Source organism: Hyaena hyaena, unplaced genomic scaffold, assembly GCF_003009895.1.
Source record: "Hyaena hyaena isolate Hyena2069 unplaced genomic scaffold, ASM300989v1 scaffold_186, whole genome shotgun sequence".
Taxonomy (NCBI): domain Eukaryota; kingdom Metazoa; phylum Chordata; class Mammalia; order Carnivora; family Hyaenidae; genus Hyaena; species Hyaena hyaena.
The window spans coordinates 2,470,094-2,486,910 of record NW_024080818.1 but is presented as its reverse complement, the minus strand read 5'-3'; the positions used below and the strand labels follow the sequence as shown (position 1 = coordinate 2,486,910).

The window sequence follows — 16,817 nt, the reverse complement described above, 5'->3', positions numbered from 1 at the left end:
GATTGCACTGAATGTGTAGATTTCTTTGGGTAGTAGCAACATTTTAATAATATTTGTTCTTCCAAGCCATGAGCATGGCTGTTTCTCCATTTCTTTGTGTCTTCTTCAATTTTTTTCATAAGCTTTCTATAGTTTTCAGCATACTGATCTTTTACCTCTTTAGTTAGGTTTATTCCTAGGTATCTTATAGGTTTTGTTGCAATTGTCAATGGAGTAAATTCCTTGACTTCTCTTTCTGCGGCTTCACTACTAGTATATAGAAATGCAACTGATTTCTGTACATTGAATTAATATTCTGCAACATTGCTGAATTCATGTATGAGTTCTAACAGTTTTTCGGTGGAGTTTTTTGGGTATTCCCCATATTCACGTCATCTGCAAAGAGTGAAAGTTTGACTTCTCACATGACAGGGATGTCCATTTTCACCACTGTTTTTCAACATAGTACTAGAAGTCCTAGCCTCAGCAATCAGACAACAAAAAGAAATAAAAGGCATACAAATTGGCAAGGAAGAAGTCAAACTATAAAATAGATTTTATTTAAAATTCATTTACCTCCAAACTATTCAAGGCCTAACATCCTAATTAAATAGGTTGAACGTGAGATTATTTGTTCTGTATCCACAGGTGTTGAAAGAGATATCCTCTCAGACTTTACACAGCTACCAAGGCAACAATACTAGGAAAATTATTAATCAAGATTTGATAGTGGCTATCTGCAATCAGAAGAAGAAAACAAAGAACACCTTGGATTATAAATGCAGGTGAAACACACCCAAAAGACCTAGTCAGTCACAATGTTGACGTTCTTGCTTCTTGTATGTGTGGCCCTAGCATCTGCTCACCATTCCGGTGAGCACTTTGAAGGGTAAGTAAGCAACATCTTATATGAGCAAGTCCTCTTCCTTGCTATCACCAAAATGTGAATGCATTACCCAATATTAAATTTTTTCTTCTTCTGCTACCTCACCATTCAGTGAGAAGGTGTTCCGTGTCAATGTTGAAGATGAAAATCAAGTCAGCTTACTCCACGAGTTGGCCGGCACCACCGAGGTAATGATCCAGTATTATAGGTTTGCTTCACAATTACCTTAAAATCTTAGATTCCATCAAAGGAAAAATAACTAAAATATTAATTATAGCAAGAAATAACTTGAAAAACATTTAATGCCACAATACCTTCTTTTTCTGCCTAAATTAGATTACCATAGCCCTATAGTATAATAAATCCATGGTAACTCTTGAAGGAGCTGACAGAACATGACAACTGGATGAGCTGGAGCAGTCACGAAGGTCACAGAATGTCTAATGTACAGTCACTTCCCTTCTAAGGCAAAAGTGAAAAATGATCAACTTGGATATTACTGAAAAACTGGGCTTCTGCCCAACTTGAAATTCATTTCCACATCCCATGTATCATCTGTTCCCTTTGATTTTCTTTCATTCCAAATCAAACAGCTTGAGTTTTCATGACCTTGATTCAGGCCCTCTTAATGATATGACATGAAGGAATTGGGGGCAAAGAAGGTAAAAAGCCATGAACGATTTCTATACTTTTCTTTTACTTTCAAGAAACCAAAATCTCTATGCTACTTAAAAATGAATCCACTGAATATGGGATGAGAACTGATATTCTTAATTATTTATATAGTATAGCAGGAAGCTATTGCTGGCCACAAACAGTTCACTTGGGCCAAAGTTGTTTCTTCGTGAAATATAAACCAAAATAATTTGCCAGCCCCTAAATTATCTCTCAATCTATCTTTTTATAGTTTTTTTTTCTTTTGGCTTTTAAGGTATGGAGAAAAAAAAGAAGAAGGTACAGTGTCATAATCTGAAACAGATTCAAAACTTTAGAATTCTAAGAAAATAAAAAGTCTATATTCCAGCCTTCTACTCAAACTGGAATTTCCTCCATAGAAACACCATCCCTGGTTGCCGGCCTTAATAAAAGCTGTTTGGGTACTTCTAAGGATGGCAGGAATGCTGCGTCTCAGAGTAGTCCATTTGCCTTACAAGTCAATTGTTACATGAAATTGAAAGCTACCTTCTCTAACTTTAGCCCACTGGACTTAGCTGAGCCAAATACTGTCTTATCTCTAAGATTTATCTTTTCCAGGCCTTCCATCATTTCTCTTAGCACTGATTTACACTGATCATTCCTGGTCACCTTTGAATATAGCTCAATCTTTCTGTCTATATTTCTTTTTTTTTTTTTTAATGTAGCTTTCAGAATTGACAATGGACCTGTAGGTATGCTCTGATTAATACAGACTACAGGACCATTGCCTGTCTTCATCCGTAAAATAGGCATTTGCTAACAGAGCGTGAGATTCTTTCCAACATCTTCAACAGTTAATGAATACTCTTAGTTTATAATAAACATATGGCCAGCAAAAGCTAGTAGATTATTCTTTTTTCACATGAATCACTCTCAAACAAGGTATTATTTCTTCTTGCCTAATTTATTTTTTACCTAAATTCAGGATTTTAGATTTACTCTGTTAAAATTTATCTATAATTATAGTTTATTTTCAGCATAATGAGATCATTTAAAAGACTAATTCAATCATCCATGGAAATAATTCTTCCCCCTAACTTTGCATCACCAGCAAGTTTGACAAGCATGCCTTCCCAACTTTTATCTTTGTCACTGATAAAGATAAATTTTAAGTCAATCAAGGGTCAGGACAGAATTAGAGGCCTCCTTCACGGTTCATTCGTTTAATACATATTTATCATGAGTCTTCAATGTGTTAAGTATTGAAAGTGACTCATTAACCAACTATCCTAGGATAAATTTGCTCAATTACCACATTACTGGGGTGTTAGCTCCAGCTAACACTGTGCTTTCCCGCTTGTAAAGAAAAATATAAATACAGAGACTTGGTCAAATGCTTTGCTAAGATCTAGATTCAGCATTCTATCAGGCTAGTGGTCTCTTTCAATAATCAGATGAAGTTAATTAGGCCTGACTTACTCTTGCTTTAACCCATGCTGGCTTCCAGGGATCACAGCTTCCTGAGCATTCATAATCCATCTGCTTTCAGTTTACTCCACAGCTTTGCCAGAATCCATGCTAAGCCCCAAGAGCTCCTGCTTCTGGAAGTCACCTGCTTTCCTATTTATGAAAACCAAGATTTATCCCTTCAACTCCTCAGTGATTCCTTCAAACTCCGATTCCTCCAAAATTACTGAGCAAGTTCTGCAATCACATGTGCACTATTATTTTAGTTACCTAAAATTCAGCATTTTATAATAGTCAAGAGCAGAGAATCTGGACTCAGACTCCTGGACTCAATTCCTGGTTCTATCACTTGCTAGCTGGACTTTAGACACCTCTCTGGGTCTTAACTCTTCTTCTCTTTTGTCCAATGAGAAGAATAATGGTATTTACCTTATAGGATTGTTACGAGATTTAAAAGACTTGATATAAGTAAAGCACTTGAAACTTATATAGTGAGAACTACTTAAGTATTTGTTATTATCATCACTACAACTGGAATATAAATGCAATTTACGTGGCCTGTATAATCCCCTCTCTCCTCATCCATCTTGGGCCTCGATGTTCTCTTTCCAAAGACGGTATTTCTACTAAAAATCATAACATGTGAAAAATTTTTTACTTATGGTAATTTCATCTCTCAGTAGAAGTAGAAGCAGCAAGAAATGATATACCCCCTCAGAAAAGACAAAAGTCAAAAAACAGTTAAACAGGATGACTTTCTCTCTTCCTGCTGCAAGCATCATGCTTTAGCTCTAAGCAATGGGATTGCACATTTCTTCTTTATTCATTTCATTTCTAACATGAATGAAAAGAAGATATTTTTTCTCCTTAGCAATCTTGCAACTGCAGCATATTCTGGACTATAGCCTTCCTGATAAGATCATTTCAAGGGCATCTAGTCTTTGTATGAATCCTTGGCCATGTGTCCTTCCTCCCAGCTTTTAAACATATCCTTTTACAAGCTGAATGCACTAGAGATATCTGTGATGACATGGGACTCCAGCAGCCTCCCCTTTTCATCTGTAATTATATAATAAGGATTTTATTTTATCTCCTTGTAATCAGAATTGAGCTTTTTCCTTTATTGGAGACATTAACTGTAAAACCTATCCTCTTTGCTCTCTACATTCTTGAACTCTGTTTCTCTATGGTAAGGTCCATGTTCATCTATGCCCAGAGTAACATGGTTACAGTCTTCCAATGTTTTCATCACTCTCACTATACTACTAAGTTGATCCCTACTGTCTGAAACTATGCCTGGATTACAAGTCAATCCTCCAAACAGGAAATGAAAATTCCATCAAGATAAATAATCTATCAGATGTTCATCTTATAGTCAAATGCAATGTGAAGAAATAAATTGTGTAAATTTGTAAAGAACCAAAGATCTCCAACACCAATATTTATTGTTTTAAAAGCCTAAAAGAATTTACAGTGGACACAGTACTTTTGCTTTTGTGCTGGTTCTATAATATATTTTAAGAAAAACTCTTCAGTTACTAGCCAACTGGTTAATTAAGTTAATATTCCCACAGTGCTATCACTTAAAGACATTCCTTTATCCTCCAACAAATGCTTTTTACAGTTTTTTGTAACTCAGCTTCCTGGATTTATATTTTATTACCTCAGTTTTACAGTTTATTAACATATAATTCAATTCCCCATATCTCACATCATTTATTTTATTCCATTTCCATATTTCAGAGACAGCTCTCGTTCACCTGGTCTTGGTAATTACTGAAATGTATATCTATCTTCTTGTGAGAATTTTGAGGTTATTATTTTTATCCATACTTGATACATTGGTAAACATCTATGAGGCTGTGGAGTTGCTCTCCTTTTTGGTTCCATTTCTCCTAAGGAGCACTAGTAACTAACTCCAGTGTAGTAAGTCTGCATCACAGTTGGAGAGCTTCATAGTGTTGGATGCTGGTATATTTGTTGACCAACTTTCTCCATGTCAGACTGAAATTTTAAGGTACCTCAGGTTAGGTCTCCAAGTTTTTTTTTGTTTTTTATTTCTAGGAGAGAGAGAGAGACAGTGTGAGCAGGGGAGGGTCAGAGAGAGAGGGAATCACAGACTCTGCAACAGGCTCCAGGCTCTGAGCTGGCAGTCAGCACAGAGCCCGACGCGGGGCTCAAACCCACGAACCACGAGATCATGACCTAAGCGAAAGTCGGACACTTAACCAACTAAGCCACGCAGGCGCCCCTCCAAGTTTTCTGTAAAAACATATTCTTGTTTTTTACATGAGATTTACATGAGAAACATAGAGATTTCTCTACCCCATTTTATTTATTTTTTAATAGTTTATTTTCAAGTTGGTTTCCATATAACACCCAGTGCTCATCCCAACAAGTGCCCTCCTCCATGCCCATCAACCCCCCTTCCCCTCTTTCCCACCCCCATCAGCCCTCAGTTTGTTCTCAGCATTCAAGAGTCTCTCATGGTTTGCCTCCCTCCCTCTCCCAACTATTTTCCCCTTCTTCTCCCCCACGGTCCTCCATTAAGTTCCTTCTAATCCACCTATATGTGAAAACATATGGTATCTGTCCTTCTCTGCCTGACTTATTTCTCTCAGCATAACACCCTCAAGTTCCATCCATGTTGCTACACATGGCCAGATTTCATTCTTTCTCATTGCCATGTAGTATTCCATTGTATAGATAAACCACATCTTCTTGATCCATTCATCCATTGATGGATACTTAGGCTCTTTCCATGTTCTGGCTATTGTTGAGAGTGCTGCTATGAACATTGGGGTATATGTGCCCCAATGCGTCAGCACTCCTGTATCCCTTGGGTAAATTCCTAGCAGTGCTATTGCTGGGTCATTGGGAAGTTCTATTGTTAATTTTTTTTTTATCCCTTGGGTAAATTTCTAGCAGAGCTGTTACTGGGTCTTAGGAGAGACCCTATTGTTAATTTTTTGAGGAACCTCCGCCCTCTTTTCCAGAGGGGCTGCACCAGTTTACATTCCCACCAACAGTGTAGGAGGGTGCCCGTTTCTCCACAACCTCACCAGCATCTAGAGTCTCCTGATTTGTTCATTTTGGCCACTCTGACTGGTGTGAGGTGGTATCTCAGTGTGGTTTTGATTTGTAGTTCCCTGATGATGAGGGACACTGAGCATTGTTTCATATGTCTGTTGGCCATCTGGATGTCCTCTTTGGAGAAGTGTCTGTTCATATCTTTTGCCCATTTCTTCACTGGATTGTTCATTTTTCCAGTGTGGAGTTTGGTGAGTTCCTTATAGATTTTGGATACTAGCTCTTTATCTGATATGTCATTTGCAACTATCTTTTCCCATTTTGTTGGTTGTCTATTAGTTTTACTGATTGTTTCCTTTGCCATGCAGAAGCTTTTTATCTTGATGAGGTCTCAATAGTTCATTTTTGCTCTTGAGTCCCTTGCCTTTGGGGATGTGTCAAGTAAGAAATTGCTGTGGTGGAGGTAAAGCAGGTTGTTTCCTGCTTTCTCCTCTAGGGTTTTGATGGTTTCCTGTCTCACGTTCAGGTCCTTTATCCATTTTGAGTTTATTTTTGTGTATGGTGTGAGAAAATGATCTAGTTTCATTCTTCTGCACGTTGCTGTCCAGTTCTCCCAGCACCATCTGTTAAAGAGGCTGTCTTTTTTCCACTGGATACTCTTTCCCACTTTCACGAAGATTAGTTTGCCATACATTTTTGGGTCCAATTCTGAGTTCTCTATTCTATTCCATTGGTCTATATGTCTATTTTTGTGCCAATACCACACTGTCTTGATGATGACAGCTTTGTAGTAGAAGCTAAAGTCTGGGATGGTGATGCCTCCCATTTTGGTTTTCTTCTTCAATATTACTTTGGCTCCTCAGGGTCTTTTGTGGTTCCATACAAATTTTAGGATAGTTTGTTCTAGTTTTGAGAAGAATGCTGGTGCAATTTTGATTGGGATTGCATTGAATGTGTAGACTGCTTTGGGTAGTAATGACATTTTAACAATATTTATTTTTCCAACCCATAAGCATGGAATGTTTTTCCATTTCTTTGTGTCTTCTTCAATGTCCTTCATAAGTTTTCTACAGTTTTCATCATAAAGTTCTCTTATATCTTTGGTTAGGTTTATTACTAAGTATTTTATGGATTTTTTGTGCAATTGTGAATAGAATCAGCTTCTTGATTTCTATTTTTGTTGCTTCATTATTGGTATATAAAAAGCAACTGATTTCTTTTTTTTTTTTTTTATGTTTTATTTATTTCTGAGAGAGAGAGAGACAGCATGAACAGGGGAGGGTCAGAGAGAGAGGGAGACACAGAATCCGAAACAGGCTCCAGGCTCTGAGCTGGCAGCACAGGGCCCAATATGGGGCTCGAACCCACAAACGGTGAGATCATGACCTGAGTCGAAGTCAGACACTTAACCGACTGGGCCACCCAGGTGCCCCAAAATGCAACCAATTTCTGTACGTTGACTTTGTACCCTGCAACTTTGCTGAATTCATGGATCAGTTCTAGTACGCTTCTGGTGGAGTCTGTCAAGTTTTCTATGTAGAGTATCATGACGTCTGTGAAAAGTGAAAGTTTGGCTTCTTCTTTGCAAATTCTGATGCCTTTTATTTCCTTTTGTTGTCTGATTGCTGATGCTAGGACTTCCGGCACTATGTTAAAGAACAGTTCCCTACCCCATTTTAAAGAACCCATCATTTTCACTGCAGAATCTTAAAAGTCTCTGTCTCTCTCAGTCTTTCTATGTTTTTCTCTGTCTAGATAGATAGATATAGAGATATAAACATAGATATAGATACAGAGATGTATGTAGATATGCAGAGAGAGAGATCGATCTCCCAATATTTGGGAGAGCCAAGACCAATGAGCAAGAATTAAGAGATTAGGAAAGGCAGCTTTCAACTTAATATCACAAAGAAAACCCACCCATAAAGTAATTAGGCTATTCTGAATTGGTACTAGATGTATTCAAGATTGTATCAGAACCATCACCACAATATCTTGTACAGGTACATGCTGTTCTAAGTGAAAAGCTGATGTCTCAGTATAAGTTCTTAAAATCAGAATCTTAGACAAAGATTTGAGGGCAAATATTTTTTTGAGGGGAAGTACAGGGAACACTGGAAGAGAAGTGAGGAGTGATGCAGAGAAAGGAAGGTAGACAAGAAAGGGGATACTATTAAGACAACTACCACAAAGGATTAGAGCTTAGTCCTACAGAGAAAACCCAAGAAAGGGTACAAATCACAGATCTCAGAATTATCCCACCTGAGAAATGAGAGAATTGGAGTATTTATACATCCACTTCCCAGGCTCACTGGTTGAGGGCTTCTCTGTAAAAAGTTATTTCTTATCCACCTCCTGCTGGCTGCAAGCTTGGCTTTTTCCAGTTTTAGGGGAAAGGGCTTTCACAGAGATGAAAATGTTGGTGGTGAGGGGTCCGTTGAGTACACTAAAAGGTCCCAGATTTATGTATGGGTGGGGCACTGTCAAGTTCCCTACAGATGCTTGGAAGACTTTGTGTGCTTTACCAATTCGAAACCTCTCTATATCTATAATAAAGATACACATCCCACTCCCATCCCACCTCGGAATGACAAGCATTCTTAGAAACACAAATTCGGAGTTAAATTTTGAAAATATGCTTTCTCCTATAAAGTGCTTGTCTTCATTCCCTTTCTCTTTACCATGTTGGTTAATGAACTTCATTACCAGATCCTTGCTTTCTACGTTCTTACAATGGCATGCCTGTAAACCTCCTCCCATCTTTTAACTTTCACCTTTATTTTCTCATCTTTGACTCACTAGATCACATTCTGTAGCCAATCCTTATAAAATTGTCAGTACTGTCTCCTTTCAACACCTTACTGAAAACCACACTCATGTTTTTCTTCTGGAATCCCTTGTGATATTGTCCTAACGTCCCAGCCTTCTACTGCCCTGGAATGCCCTGTAGCGCTGACTCATGACTCAGCACCCACTAGACATCTACAGTGGTCTCAAGATTACCAGGACAGGATATAGGTTATTGGATCTCCACAGGCAAGTATATCTGAAACTGAGTCATCTTAATATCTTACCTAATTAGTTTTAATTAAACAACCACTAAGTCTTGCACAAACTCCCTCGTAAGTTTCCAAGCCATGATCCTAAATATCACCTGTCTCAGGCTGGAGACTAGCTCACAAACATCCAAATAGGGACTCAGTGAGACGCAGAGACAGAGAAAGACCCACTGTCAGGCACACCTCAAGCTTCAAGATCTTTTCTCAGATCAGGGAAGAAACAGGGTAACAGAAACCTGAGAGAGACAACACATCCTTAGTTACTATTTTTCCATGGAAAAAAAGAGGAGATTTGAAACCATACATCCAAAAGGGAAAACATTAGAATTCTCAAATATGTCATCCTGTTATTTTTGTGCATAATTGTCTCTAAAATCTCCCCTGTAAAGACAGAAGCTATGTTTGATTCGCTCACTTAACATATTCCTAGTCTCAAGCTCAGAGCCTAGCACATAAGAGGTCCTCAGTAAAAGCAGATGAATAATTGAACAAATGAAAATGTCTGGATCTCAGATCCAATGCTCAAGAGAGCATTTTGTTTCTGGCCATGATGCTGAGATATGCACTGTGGAAAGAGGCATGTTTCCTCTCTTATACGTCAGAGATGTAGATCCTGGTTCTGCACATCACTGTGGCAAGCACGGTGCTGAGTTCCAAGCACAAATGAGCAAAATAAGTCAATTCAAAAGTAAAAAGGAAGGCTCAATCCCTTTCTACTAAATTTTGTGGCTCTAGTTAATTCATCATCATTCATTCAGCACATTTATCCATTACCACAAACACCACTATCACAATAAGCAACTGCTCTGGACCATTCTGGAAAATACTGCAACTAACTAGCATTATGGAAAATAATTACATGTTCTTCATGCCTGATGATAAGCAGTTAAGGCCATGTACGTATGTGTAAACACTTTTATTAACATCTAACTGTTTGGTCCCAACTTCTTCACTCAAAGGAGATTTCATGGATAATTTGAATTTAAAAATAATTTAATAGAGTGCTAGTGTGCTTGCTAATGATAATTCACCCACCGAATTATAGGTGTCAAATGCAATATCTCTTACTCCTTATTCAGATTGACTTCTGGAAACCAGACTCTGTCGCACAAATCAAACCTCAAAGTACAGTTGACTTCCGTGTTAAAGCAGAAGATGTTTTCACTGTGGAAGATTTTCTGGAGCAAAATAAACTACAATATGAGTAAGTTTAAGTTTTTTAACTATTAAAATTCTCTCCCATGTATACTCCTATCTTAGCCTCTGAATAACTCTGGGAAGGTAAAACTAAGACCAAGAACAGGCTTCCCTAGGGCTCCACAAATAGATCATGGCAAAACTGGCCCTAGATTCCAAATCTTAAGACTTTAAGCCTGGTAGGTTTTGTTTTTAGTTACTGTTCTACTAAAAATGGTTTTCACTTTTAAACCCCAATTCAGCAAGATATCTGACCTGCTACTGGTTTACAAATGATATACAGACTACAGGCCAAACCATGAACACTCTTATTATCAATCAGCTAGACAGTTTCGGACCTAAATTGTATCAAACCTTCTTTCCAAATGAGAAGTCCTTATGATCTATAAGGACTCTCATGCTCCTAACTTTCTGTGTATGCACACTGGACTCAATAAATATTTATTTCAACTTAACCAGTTATTCATATTTTATTATCATTTTAATTTTTTTCATCATTCGAAGTGTACTTCTTAATCCCCATCCTTTTTTCCCCCACTCCCCCACCCATCTCCCTTCTGGTAACCATCAGGTTTTTTTTCCTTTAATATCTGTTTCTTGGGGGACGCCTAGGTGGCTCAGTCAGTTAAGAGTCCAACTTCAGCTAAGGTCACGATCTCACGGTTCATGGGTTTGAGCCCCACGTCGGGCTCTATGCTGACAGCTGGCTCAGAGCCTGGAGCCTGTTTCAGATTCTGTGTCTCCCTCTCTCTCTGACCCTCCCCTGCTCATGCTATCTCTCTCTCTCTCTCTGCCTCTCTCTCTCTCTCTCAGAAATAAATAAATTTAAAGAAAACATAAAAGAATCTGTTTCTTGGTTTGTCTCTTTCTTTGCTCATTTGTTTTGTTTCTTAAATTCCACATAAGTGGAATCATATAGAATTTGTCTTTTTCTGAGTGACTTATTTCACTTAGCATTATACTCTCTAGGTTTAACCATGTTGTTGCAAGTGGCAAGATTTCATCCTTTTTTATGACTGAATAATATTCCATTGTATATATACACCATATCTTCTTTATCCATTTATCTATGCATGGACACTTGGGCTGCTTCCATAATTTGGCTACTGTAAATAATGCTGCAGTAAACAAAGAGGTGCATGTATCTCTTTGAATTAGCGTTTTTGTGTTTGGAGGGTAAAGAGCCAATAGTATGATTACTGAATCATAGGGTAGTTCCATTTTTAACTTTTTGAGAAAACTCCATACTGTTTTCCACAATGGCTGTACCAATCTGCATTCCCACCAACAGTGCAGAGGGTTCCTTTTTCTCCACATACTCTGTGAGCGCTTGTGTCTTGTGTGTTTTTTTTTTTTTTTTAATTTTAGCCATTCTGACAAGTGTGAGGTGATATCTCATTGTAGTTTTGGTGTGCGCTTTCATGATAATGAGTGACGTTGAGCATCTTTTCATGTGTCTGTTGTCCATCTGGATGTCTTCTTCGGAGAAATGTCTCTCCACATCTCTGCTCATCTTTTCATTGCATTATTTGTTAAAGAGTATTGATTTGTTAAAGAGTATTTATCCTTTGTATAATTTGGACACTAACCCTTTATCGAATATGTCATTTGCAACTATCTTCTCCCACTCCATATGTTGCCCTTTACTTTTGTTGATTATTTCCTTCATTGTGCAGAAACAATTCTGATATAGTCCCAAAAGTTCATTTTTGCTTTTATTTCTCTTGCCTCAGGAGACATATCTAGAAAAATGTTGCTATGTCTGACTGGCATCAGAGAGATTACTGCCTGTGCTCACTTCAAGGATTTTTATGGATTCAGGTCTCACACTAGATCTGCAGTCCATTTTGAGTTCATTTTTGTGTATAGTGAAAGAAGGTGGTCCAGCTTCATTCTTTTGCATGCAGCTGCCCAGTTTTCCTAACATTATTTGTTGAAGATACTGTCTTTTTCCCATTGTATATTCATTTCTCTTTTGTCAGAGATTAAACGGCCATGTAATTGTGGATTTATTTCTAGGTTTTATGTTCTAATCCATTGAGCTATGTGTCTATTCTTATGCCAGTACCATACTGTTTTAATTACTACTGCTTTGTAATATATCTTGAAATCTGGAATTGTGATATCTCCAGTTTTGTTTTTCATCCTCATGCTCTTTTAAGATTAAGGACCAGACTAGGGTCAGACTGAATGGTTATTCTGTCCTTTACCCTCAAGGCCCCACCACTGTCTCTAATGGTAGAAGTCATGAAGACAAGGACTGAAAGAAAGAAAGAAAAGTGGTCCCCAAAGGCCTAATACAGAGTTGGCTAAGCTGATGACCCTATCTTCTCTCTCCAAGTACCACACTTGTCCATCTTAGCCTTTTCAGATGACTAGGAGCAGTTGTCCATTGTTGGTACAACAAATAGTAAATGCCTATATACCAAGTCCAAAAAAGGATAGATACGGCCCTACTCCCATCAGAGGAAAACAGACTTTAAACAAAGAATTGCAAAATTATGTAACAGATGTCAAGAAGAGTAAACAGCTGGATATATAGGGGAAATGACCAACTCTAGGGTCAGGGAAGGCCACCAGAGGAAATGAGGCTTCTGCTGAGAACTCAAAGATGACCCAGAGTTAGCCAAAGAAAAGAAAAACACATACTCTAGGCAGAGAACAGACTATATGGTAACCTTACAACTGGGAGACTCCATGCTGACCTGGAGGCATTTTCACTAGAAAGAAGAAAGAAATGAGGTCTTTTATCCAAAACAGAGTTATTCCTCCTGGAAGTGGGTCAGTGAGAAGCAAAGAGGCAGTGTCAAGCTCCAGTCCTGAACATTCAAATGTTTATCCAAGAGCACCCCACCACAAGCTCAAGTCCTCATTATATTTTGAGTAAATATAACCTAAATAATTGTTACAAAAATTTTCTCTTGTTTTTCACAACTTAAAAAATATAGAATAGTATTTATGCTAGTGAAGATGTAATAATTGTTACCTATAAGGTCTGTTCATCATCAGAAGTGGCATGCCATAACACAACAAATAAATGCTCCAGTAAAAAACAGACCAGATTCAAATCCTGGCCCTGCAACTTTCTGGCTGTGACCTTAGATAATTTGCTTAATTTTTGTGAATTTCAGTTTCCTGATCCATAATGTGAAGATATCATGCCTCTCTCAAAGGGCTGTGAAGATGAACTAAAACAATACCTAAATAAGTTGCGACTGATATTACTACTGCTGTGAAAGCTGCTATGGTTTATTATTGTACAAAGAGGGAGATGATACATTGTTTAAAGGTCAACAGAAATTGTTTTGTTTAACCCCATTACCATGCTTCATACAGCTTAGCTATCTGCTTCTGCCTGAGGGAAGTGTCAAAATGTGACCTTAAGAATTGGCTGTCTCTTTTAAAAAGAGATATAACACAGTTAAGTTTCAAAATTTGATTAAGAGTCATGTCTGTGACTTTTTGCTCTGATTACACTAGGAAGAGTTTCAAAAATCCTAACCTTTAGGAGTCCATGGCAAAAACTTTTAAATGACAGGTTTGTTTTTTATACTTCTTTGAGAAAAACAAAGGAATATAGCAGAGACCATAAGCTAACCCTAGCTACCTGAATCATGTCCTACTTCTGCCTATATCACAAAGCAGTACAATGGCTTCTAATCGCGTATCAATCTCCTTTTCTCAGCTGGAAACTTCAAGCCTTTATTGGTGGGTAAACTTTTGGAAACTGGATATAAATGTTGTCTCATCTAGAATATAGGATATTCCCAAGAGCTAAACTCTTGTTAATTTTTGTTTCTCTGTTTGCTGCTTAGCACATTTGTAGCATATAATTTTCTAAATATTAAATAATAACAAGTCCCTAGAAATCCTGGAGAAGCACACCAGCAATATCCTTGCTGGGGCTGCAAGCAGTCCCTATGCATCCCGTTATTACCTCGTATGGTAATTAATTTGTATTTAGACAGTTTCCTGTCGGCAAGAATTTGTAGTTGTGTTTACATGCAACAGGAACCGTCTACTGCACAACTTCCACCAAAATAGCTTTGTAGATTCTTTCCATGGTTCCTTCAAACCTTCTTCACTGAGATGTGTATCACTTTGGCAGCTTTAGTTAGTTTCTGAGTTACCATGGGAAAAATTCAAAATGTGTGCACCAAGAAAAATAACTATTTTTATGCTTATGCTACACACTTATGTACAGAAAGACCAGGAATTGGATGGGGTAAATCTCCAACTTTTTGTTCTGAAGCCGGGCTGACAGACCTTTTAGTGGGCAGCCCTTCAGAGATTACCTTCCTACAAGTTGCAGGATGGTTGTCTTTCCCGTATCCAACCTAGGAAGAAACTGAGTGTTACTAACTACGTATAATGTTACTTTTCTGCGTATTTCAGATTAGGACAGGAATGTGTCCTTGCATAGCAATGGGTTCTTAACAGTGTTCTTCATAGCAATGGGCATGTATTATGGGAACTAACCAAATATTCCTTTTTCAAGAATCTATAAGGGCAAAAAAGTGAGTCATGTCTCTCCTTCTCAGATGTTCTGTTCCCTGTTTTGTTGGGAGTCCCTGTTATCTAATTTGCTTGCATGTTTGTACAGAAGAAGTTGGATGGCACTATAAAAGGAACATAGGAAAGTATAAAACAGTGTACATGCCCCTATATTTTGGAGCTGTAATGCAGTCCCTATTACATTAAGAGGCATTGTTTTAATCTCCTAGAATAGAAGCTCATTATTTAGTAATCATATTTGTAATACAGCTAAAGTAGTGCTTTGCCCTAAATCTAATAAAATCAAATAATCACAAGGCTGGAAAAGATCATTTCAGGTCAATCCCTTGCCTTCCGGCAAAAGTCAGCACCACATTAACCTCATTCTGATGCTCTTTTGCAACTTTCTAGATGGAGGGTACTTTTCCTGTTGGGCATCATCTTAAATTTAACAGTTTTTTAATGCTTCTTTGTCCTGATTATTGATGAAAGTGTTTAACAGTTAACATAGTAATAACTCTAACAGAACATCTCATCTAACGTCCAAACAAAACACTAATCCATACACAGTTACTGATTCTTCGAAATAATGTGAATTTGTGGATTAGGGGCAGAGAAGAAGAGCCATAACCTGTGGAAGGTCTGTGACCCCTCTATTCAGAGCTGGTTCCTGAGAAATCAGAGCTGGCCACAGTTACGATCACAGACACAATTGTCTATTGAAGGTCTTGAGGCTGCGGAATGCCTGGGAGCATTTCTGTGATGATTTCTTTTCTCTGGGCACCCACTAACAAGCCACGCGATCTAGATGATATTGTACTCGCTCACTGATGATGAAAAATCCTGTTAAAGTAAAAGTAGCTGCCATTTACCGTTTCCTCTTCAAGTTTTAGTTTTCTCGCTCAGTCAGAGTTCATCTTTGTGACACAGGATTTGTTCTTTCAAATGGAGGATCTTGGAATGGTATACAGCTATTTTCCTAAAGATTTCAGCCAATTTTATTTTTTTGTTTTCAAGTTTTTGTTTTGCTTGTTTTGCTGTGTTTTATTTGTTTTTAGTTTTTGTGAATGTTATATTTGAAAATCATTTTCCTAAAAACCATCTATTCTAGGTGTTTTTCTAGAGTTTATGAAGGTGGTAACTGGCAATTTTAGCTTAATTTTTTTTTTTCATAAACCTTGGAAGACATCTATGACCAAGGCCTATGCATTTGAGTCAAGTCACTGCATTTTACAACTGATCAGGACATTAATACCAGCTAATCAAATGCTCCCTTCCCAAAATTATGAAATTAAGGCCCAGAGATTAAATAACTTTTCTGAAGCCAACTTACAAGTTAGTCAAAACTATTACCCATGACCTTTTGATTCCTAATTCTGGATTCTTTCTACTTTTGCCCTATCCCCTAACAATCCAATTTGGGTACTGAATATAATTATAGAACATACTATAATCATTACTCCTAACTGTATCAGGCAGAACGATGATCCCTCCACCTAAAATGTCTACATCTTAATCCCCAGAACACCTGAATATGTCACATTACATGGCAAAGAGGGTTAGGATTGTAGATAGAATTAAGGTTGCTAAGCAGCTGAACTTAAAATAAGTAGATTATCCTAGATTGTCCAGATAGGTCCAACATGATCACAAGGTCCTTACAAAGGTTAAACAGAGGCAGAAGAGGAGGTCAGAGTGATGTGACATACAGAAGACTTGAGCTGCTGCTGCTGGCCTCAAAGTTAAAAGACAATGGCAAAGAGCCAAAGAAGGTAGACAGCCTCTAGGAGCTGGAAAGGGCAATGAATCAGATTCTCCCCTACAGCTTCTAGAAAGAAGCACCTTTATTTGTTGACACCTTAACTTTAGCCCACTGAGACCTATGTTGGGCTTCTAACTTACAGAACTGTAAAATAATAAAAAATTCATGTTGTTTCACACCATACTACATTTGTGGTAATTTACAGCAGCCATAGAAATAAATATACTAACCAAGTACTGATGATTGTTTAAAGAGAAACTATATTTCCGCATGCTAAACTCTTAAGTCTGCTCCTTTTCCTTTTTCT

At 37.7% G+C, this 16,817-nt stretch overlaps 1 protein-coding gene across 1 annotated transcript in view; it reads left to right on the top strand.

The window, feature by feature from the left end:
• Positions 1–758: 758 nt before the first annotated feature.
• CPB1 (carboxypeptidase B1) overlaps positions 759–16,817 on the top strand; it is a 37,557-nt gene continuing 21,498 nt past the window's right edge. The window contains exons 1-3 of the mRNA XM_039241021.1: positions 759–868; positions 978–1,053; positions 10,137–10,261. Coding sequence (XP_039096952.1) covers positions 798–868; positions 978–1,053; positions 10,137–10,261 — 272 coding nt within the window. The 5' untranslated portion in view covers positions 759–797. The remainder of the gene's footprint in view (positions 869–977; positions 1,054–10,136; positions 10,262–16,817) is intronic.